Source organism: Lactuca sativa, chromosome 4 (assembly GCF_002870075.4).
Source record: "Lactuca sativa cultivar Salinas chromosome 4, Lsat_Salinas_v11, whole genome shotgun sequence".
Lineage (NCBI taxonomy): Eukaryota > Viridiplantae > Streptophyta > Magnoliopsida > Asterales > Asteraceae > Lactuca > Lactuca sativa.
In genome coordinates, this window is record NC_056626.2 from 41,663,655 (window position 1) to 41,672,253 (window position 8,599).

General features: G+C 36.0%; 1 protein-coding gene across 3 annotated transcripts; it reads right to left on the minus strand.

Moving 5' to 3' along the window:
- Positions 1–2,526: 2,526 nt before the first annotated feature.
- Positions 2,527–4,635, minus strand: LOC111917803 (stress response protein NST1). 3 transcript variants are annotated; one of them, XM_023913446.2, is made up of 6 exons: positions 4,401–4,602; positions 4,096–4,189; positions 3,430–3,995; positions 3,216–3,338; positions 2,979–3,116; positions 2,527–2,856 (listed from the first exon to the last, which is right to left on the minus strand). In XM_023913446.2, exons 3-6 carry the CDS (start codon positions 3,943–3,945, stop codon positions 2,725–2,727), a joined length of 909 nt encoding a protein of 302 aa, XP_023769214.1. In that variant the 5' UTR covers positions 3,946–3,995; positions 4,096–4,189; positions 4,401–4,602; the 3' UTR covers positions 2,527–2,724. The 3 variants fall into 3 exon arrangements, with proteins under 3 accessions (XP_023769214.1, XP_023769215.1, XP_023769213.1); XM_023913447.2 differs by lacking the exon at positions 4,096–4,189 and having other exon boundaries at positions 4,512–4,635; XM_023913445.3 differs by lacking the exon at positions 4,096–4,189.
- Between the last annotated feature and the right edge of the window lie 3,964 nt (positions 4,636–8,599).

An 8,599-nucleotide genomic window follows, 5' to 3' on the forward strand; every position in this document is an offset into this window, starting at 1 on the left:
CCATGGTAAGAGAGTTATGTCGTTCAGTACCATTATAGTGGGATCGGTAGGACCCGTAAGGGGTTCATGACGGATATAAGAGGTAATTGTAAGAACTGGTTTTGAGGACGGGATCTAATTTAAGTGGGGAGAATTATAACACCTATTTTTCCAGGATGGATCAGTTAAGCACCTAGAGGGATCACATGTAAGATTTTTGGGAAAAATCTAGTGTCAGAACGTGGTGAGTAGAGCACCATGATGTTGCATGCCAAATGCATGAAACGTGCATTTGATGGCTGCCACGACATGGCAAGAGGAGTGTCACGACATGGAAAATATGGCAGCCCAAGCCCGTGATCTATTAGGGTTTCTTCCATATTTAAGCACCTCATCTCAAGGATTAGGGCATCCTCTTCATCCTCTAACCCTTCAACACGAAATGCTAGCCTCCATGGATGATTAGGAGCTTGTTTTCTTGATTGAAGACCTTGTTCTTGGATTTTGGTGGAGCTTGAGAAAGGAGAAAGATCATTTTGGTGCAAAGGAGCAAGGGACTAGCTTGGAATCATCATTTCCTTTAGATTTATGAGTTGTTGTAAGTATAAATCTCTTATTTGGACCTTTGTTCTTCTTGATGCAAGTTTAAGTTCATTTTGTATGATTTTGGTCCTTGATGCTCTTAGAGTTTGAAGAACTCCAGAGCTTGCGATGGTTTTCTAAGATATTTAAGGTTCTGATGAATAGGAAAAGGGTTATGTTTGGAGTACCTTGTATTCATGCCTTAGTTATAGCCTCATTAAGGACTTACTTAAAGTTTTAGATTTTGTCTTGGGGTGAGATCCTAATTGATAAATTTGGAGACTTTATCTATTAAGTTATTAAAAAGGACTAGATATGAAGTTATGGATTTAGATCAGTAAGGATTAAGCTCTTAATGAAGAATAGGTGAATTGTTGATAGCTCGAGTTTGCTGATAAATCCTTGTATGTTAGGATATGGGAGTAGTGGTATGTTGGTTAGAGTACCAGGAGGTCGGTGATCGTTTAGTTGAGTGCTCTAGGGTTTTATGCAGTCATGTAGGATAACCTAAGAACTCTTGATCTAGGCTTTGTTGCATTTCCTTGTTTGGTTGTGGTTCTAGAGTAGGGTCACCTGTTCGACTTTTTATCTCACCTCTGATTACATACAGTTATATATTCATTAGTGATCTGCTAGTGGTGGTCTAAAGTATTGTATGGGACTCGATATATGGTAGTAAGTCTTCTCACTATATTGTATATGTCATAGTAGGGTGCATGCTAGACTAGTTGGGTTTTATTTGCTGATTGCAGTTATGTATATTTATCAATGTTGTAAAAAACGATTGATGTTGTCTAGTTGGTGGACTTGGGTTAAGAGATTAATCGGCTAGGCGGGGATTAATCGGGGACCTTAAATTGTTAGTTCGTTGATTTTTAAAAAATTAAATATGACTAATATCATAACAAAGTTCGTAAATACCACTAATCAAAAATCATAAATTATCAACAAATCAGAAAATCATAAATCCACTCTTTATCAGAATTGTAGAATCCACCACCACTTGGATATCCAGAAATCAAAAGTTTATAGAAATCAGAATAGGACTTTAGGAGGGGGTGAGTGATGAGTGATGTCTAATGAGTTTAGATTGCAAAGATATTGACAAATTCATAGAAATAAGGAAAGGAGAGGGTATCCAGAAATCGAGAGACGAGAAAGGAGAGTTTAGGAAAATTATTGTTCTTCTTGTGTTCTTGATGGAAATCAGTAGACATGGAAAGGGTATATAGTTATTACCTATCCAAATAAGTGTCTCTTAACCAATCGATGATGGGAAAAACCAATGGACTCGTCGTCTTCTACATCTTAACCGTTCGTCTTTCTAGGTGATGATAGGAAACATGCGAACCAGACTCCTACTCAAAGTCTTGAAGTGACACATCCGATAGGAGGAGGGAGCTGCTGAACTCATTTGTGCACTGTAATAAACGATGGGCTAAACTGATGCACTCTCCTTTTTGCTTCCATGGGCATGTATTGGGCCGGCCTTGCCTATTGGTGTTTTTGTAGTTTAAATAGATGGTTAAATCTTTACACCTTATAGGAATCAAGGTTCCTGACAATGGCACTCAAATATTCTTTTGGTTCACAATAATCTAACAAGTAATTAGCGATTGTCACTACCAACTCTATCGTGAAGGTTAGTTTAGTAGTTTCAAATCATTGTTTTCATTTTAATATTGAGTTTTTAAAGGTTAATTAACATAAGTTCATTCCAAGAACAAAGTATGTTGCTTATGTTTACAACAAGGTGCGTTGATGTTTCTTGTGTTTATACTTTATAAGAGAAGCTAAACTTTTTGGTTTGTGTGTTATCTTTATTTTTTTAGGGTAAGTAGTTGCCTATTTGTGTATTGTCTCTATGGTTGGATGAAAAAATAATTATCTTCGGCCGATTAATGTTCAGTTAGATTGTAAAAGTTTTGCTAATGGAGTTACGTTAATGTTAATTGTCCCCACGCATATGATTAACTTATATTGTCAGTTTTCAATGGCCATTATAGAATGAAAAAGTAACAAAGATAGTAGATGGCTCGTTTGTCAAAACAAAACAAATCATTCTGTTACATTCCTTGATGCCTATAAATATGCGCATATTATTAACACTAAAAGTGCCAAAAAAAATAAAAAAAAGTAAAATTAACCAAACTAAATTTATCATCATATAAATTTATCCCTCATGCGTGATATAAGCTTGAACTTTTCCTCAGCTTCAACTTGTTGGTGCATATCAGATCCAGTAGCTCGATCTGGGTGAAAGCTAAGTAATGCTCGTTTATAAGCAGCACGAATCTAAAAAAAATTTAAAAAAATCATAAAAATTTCTCTATTGATTTTTTCCTTGAGACCATTTTCCCAACAAGTGTGTATCATAAATAATTAAATATGAAAAACCAAAAGAACATGGAACTCACTTGAGTTGATGAGTCATCAACAAAGATTCCTAAACCACGCAACAATGAAGGCATATCATGACATGTCATTTCAAGATTTTTAAGGTCATTTTGCACTTTTGTACGATATATTTCTTTCAAGTTCATGTTTTCCTTTTCCTGAGACAACAGGAAACAAAATAATGTAAAACAAACAATGTTGACAAAAAATGACAAGTGGGAAAGACATAAGAAATTAACACAAGAACTCTGCAAAACCTGTTCTTGAGTTTCCCTGATTTCTTTCACACGTTGTTTTTGTCTTCTCTCTATGTCTAATAAACGTGACTTTTCAGCTTCTTTTCTTTTCATCACACGCTGCAACTGCTTAGCTTCTTCTGCCTATATAAATTTTCCATCAAGAACTTAATTTAAAATAAAGTTTGAATAAATCTATGCGTGATTTCTTATAAAAATGGAAATATAAGTTTACCTTATGTTTTTCTTCATTCTCCACTTGATTACTAGTAGGTGTCTCTTTAGACTTTTCATCTATGTGCCCAAAACCACATTGACCTTTTTTAGAATCAGATTCACTTTGAACACTGGCTTTTTTCTTCAATGATGCTCTTTCCCATAGCTTTTGTAGCATCCCCTTTGAATCTACCATGATCTCACATTCAGATGCATTATGATCAGTAGATGGATCATTATTTGATTGCTTTCGAACACCATGACAGTTGTTGGAATCTTTCCCAGGGTATGTCCTTTTGCATTTTGAGAACTTCATTGGAGAATGCTTAGCATCATCATCATCATCATCATCAATGTATATGTATGACTTTGGAGTAAAATTCTTGTTGTTTTTTAATCTTTTTGAAGCACGTGATTTCTTTGCAAGACTTTCTGGTTTGGGAATATCGACATTACTGAAACAATCATTTTCCTCATCTAACATGACAATGTTTTCAGCTTCCACACTTTTCTTCCCCCTTCTTAAGTTCCCCATCACATAAAATTGTCTAGGCTAAGATTTTCTTAAATACTTTTCATTTGTCACTGCAAATTGGGGATTTATAATTGGTGAGAATATGAACCATAAATCATAACAATAATATCAGATTCAAGATTGAAAGAGGTGGATTTATCACTTAAATACCACTAAGAAACCGAATATCGGAATATGACAAGAGACGTTTTAGCCGATATGCATGAAAGACTCGTTCTATAAATGATGAAGACCCCAAAAGTATCTGAAACAAACTCGTGATTTATTTTTTGTTGTAAAATGCACACCATAATAGTTGTTAACCACTAAACAGTGTTATATCATTTAGGTCATCCAAAACCCTAGATTACAAACACGAATTTATACACAAACCCGCATCATACAAACCAAATTTGATCAATAACCTTAACGTAAATAACAGGTATAAGTAAAACTGAAGTACTATTGAAAGATACCTAGCGCCAAAGTCGTTTTTTGGAATGCAGACATCCATCGGACAATGAAAATGATTACAACAAATTGATAAAGGGGAAAGAGTGGATATGAGATACGATTGAAGGGCTTACAAGTTTTGTGAGATAATGAGCAATAAAAATGGAAGCGATGGCAAAATGGAAAATGCTTTCGTCTGTATCCGTGTCTTTCTCTGTTTTGAACTTAAATTGAAGATTTTTGAAACGTCAACATGGACTCATGGGGGGAGCGAGAGAGCGGGTTTTTTGGAATCCAAAATTGTAATACAATTTAGAAAAATTGCAAAAATGGTCCTTGTGGTATGCAAATTTTTAGGGTTTTAGTCCAAACTTCAAGCTTTTTGGATTCATGGTCCTTTTGGAGTGGTTTGTATGTGGAATTGGTCCGTGGACTTGACTCCCGTTAAAAAGGATCTGTTAACCCCCTCATGTGCCTCACACGTGAGGGTAAATTCGTCATTTCATATGTAAGGGACCATTTATGCTAACTGTTTTTTGGCTTAATTCCTTTTAAATATCCCCACTGTCTGCGATCTTCTTCCCCAACGTCTCTTTTTTATACCCTTCTTCTTCTTGAGCTCTGTTACAACAACAATGGTTCTATGTTTTTGTGGAAAAGTTGCTTTGGTGAAAACGTCTTGACCCCTCTGAATCTAGGAAGGAGATTTTTTACATGCCTTATGAATGATTCCGTTTGTGGGTTTATCGGGTGGCTTGATCCCTAATGTGTGCTAGGTCTAAAGTCATCATATTGGTCAACTAAGAAATTTGAATTCAGTACAGGAACGGTGTAATGAGTTGGTTAGAAGTTTAAACATGCTACAGGATCAATGCAATGGAATGATATGCAGGAACAACATGTTGGTGGCAAATTGCAAAGCATTGAAGGATGACAATTTGAAGTTGAAAATGTACATGTTTGGAAGTTGGTTTTTTTGTGATTGTCTTCTTTTGTATGTGGTTTGTGTAGGGGTTTACTGTGAAGGGTGTTTTAGTCTGTGAAGGGTATTAGTATGGATAAAATGGTCATTTTGTTGTAATTTTATGTGATCATTTTTGTAGTGGCTTATGATGGTATGAATGTATTACCAAAACTGTATGAATGTATCAGAATTAACACATGAATATAAATGGTATGAATGTATTACCAAAATGTATACATTAGAACCAATTGTAAATAACCAAAATGCACATTTCATTAAGATTCATAACATAAAAACCAAAGTTTCTAAACATAACAACCAAAGTTTCTAAACATGACCAAAAGGGACACATTACCATACCTAAGATAACAACCAAGTTTTCATAACAACCAACCAAAAGATCTCGACAAAATAGTGTAAACATAACAACCAAGTTTTCAAAACCAACCAAAATCACAGAAAACCCCATGCATGACACATTACTTCTTGGACTGATTCCCACCTTGCCCTTTACAGGTCATAAAGTTGTGTCCCTTGTTCTTGCATTTGCTACAAGTAACACTTATATGTTTCCTTGATAGCTTCTGCACTCCATCATTTGTTGGTTTTTGGGAACCTCCTTCTTGTGTAGCATTCACTCCATCACCTTGAATTGCCCTCTGCTTTTTGCTTAACCTTTCACCCTCACTTTGTCTTCTTTTTTATTAGGCCTTCCCACCTAAGTGCGGTGTGGAGGAGGGATTAGCTTTGTGGGACATTCACTTTTGCGCCACATGGATATCCCCTTAATTGCTCCACCTTAAAAGAATAAGGCTTTTTCCATGTCTCTAGAAAATACACCTTGTGAACCCATTAGTAAATGTCAAGCTCAGCCTTTGGGTCTTTACTCATCTCATTCAGAGTTGCAATTGCATGTCTACATGGAATTCCAATTAATTCCCATTTTATACAAGTGCATGTTTGGTTCCTAACATCCACCACATGTTGATCCTGCAAAGCTCTTGTGACTTGATACTTGTCTCCCCCATTCCACCTATCAATGTATTGTGAAGCAACTGTTTTTCTTGCAACTAGGATGTCTGTTGTTGTGGGTGTTAGTGGACCTTTAGCCTTTTTCATTTCCTTCATGACATTGCATATCCTCTTCATTAGATACTCCCTTATGTATTCTAAAAATCCAATGACAGCTTTATCCCTTCCTTTGTCTATCTTCCCATTAAACACTTCACACATGTTTGATATCAACACATCAGAATCTGCTCTTCCTGTTTGTGCATTGCCATTAAAAAACAGTTAATACAATTAACATACAAGTATAACAGTGCACTAATTGAAAGACATAAGGACCAAATTGGAATATATAGAATTACCTAAAAAATGAATCCTTTCCTAATGTGCATGAGGAATTGGCTTCAACCATTCACATGCCTCCTTATCATATTGACTAAACTCTTTCATCAAATGTTCAAACTCAAGAATGATGGTAGCTGATGCACACCTCCATAAGTGGTCTCTATACTCTGTTTTCCTCCACCTCTTCCTCATATTGTCATGAATATGTTTGATACAATATCTATACTCAGCATTGGGAAACAACTGATCAACTGCACTATGTAATCCCTGCATGAATCAATTGTCAATAATTAGAATTAACTAAAAACCACACATCTTAAATGACCAAATGTATAAATTTGTTTTGCCTTTTGCCTATCACTTATGAAAGTAAAATTTGAGTTTCTTCCAAGGTCCAAGTCATCCCCGAGGTTTTCTAAAAACCACTTCCGGCTTTATGTGTTTTCAGACTCAACAATCCCATATGCTAATGGGTAAATTCCATTATTGGAATCAAGACCAATTGCTGAAAGGATCTTCCCAGGGAATGGTCCTTTCATGAAGGCACCATCAAAACCTAATAAGTCCCTAAGGAATGCCTTGAAACCTTTTTTCAGTTGACCCAAACACACATAAATTCTTCTAAACTGTCTGGTTGGGTAATTAGGGTTAGGCTCAGAACATACATCTATTTTCACTATGGTGTCTGGGTCAGTAGCTTGAAGTTTGAGAACATAGTCCCTCAAAAGTTCATACTGCTTTGTGTAGTCCACAGTGACATGCTTTCTTGCCTTATCCTTCGCCCTAAACACCTTGTCCATCGAAATACCCACCTGGTAAGTCTTTTGAAAGTGATCTTGTATGGCTCCTAAGGGTATATTTGGATTTGCCTCAACTTGATCAAGGATTTTCTTACTGATTAAAGAGGCAGTACAAGCCATGAGTTTCCTTGTTTGCAAACATGTGTGAGTTTGGTTTAAGGTCCTTATCAACCAGTTAGATTCAGGATTTGACCTAGATGCATGAATATACCAACCACATGTTACTTTTTGTGTCTTCAATTCTTTACCTTTTCTTTTTGAAGTGGTAGCTTGGCTACCTACTTGGCCTTTATTGGTGATAGGTACAACTCCTCTACACTGTTCCCTAAGCCTTACATTGTCATTTCTTTTAAAGAAAATATTCCTTCTTGATTCTAGTGCATGCAAATCAATTGCCTCCTTTAATTCTTTTTTACTTTTAAATTTATCTCCAACTGAAAATGATTGTTTATGTACTGCCCCAAGGCTACACCTTTTTTCTTTTCCCAAATTCTTGATAAGAGCTCTTCTCTCAATGTCTTGGTCAGATCCTTCATCCAAAGATTCAAATTCCTCATTTTTGATCACTTCCATATCTTCAGGTTCATGCCAATGAACACCATTTATACATGATCCTTCCACATCACTTTCAACATTGAGAGTGAAGTCTCCCATGTCCACATCCACATCTTGAATATGGTTGTCCACATCCATTATGTCATCCACTTCTTGAGATTCATCATCCTCTTCATACCATGGATCACTTTCTTGAGATTCATCATCCTCTTCATACTCTGGATTACCTTTTTCGGATTCTCCATACCCTTCATACTCAGCATCATCCTCACCACTTCCAATCAAATTTTCCATAAGGATATCAAATAACTCATTCAGTTGTTGATCATCATTATTAACAGGGGGTATTGCAGTTGCCTTCAACAACATTTGATGCCTCTTCAACACCAGTTGTAGCCTCCCTAACACCATCCATCTCATCTATGAACAAAAGTTGCTGCCTCCTGAACATCAGTTGAACCATACTGATCATCATTCTTTTCCTTTGATATTTGAACACCCTCGTCAATATAATATAAATTAAGCCTCATGTTGCAAGAACCTTCACATC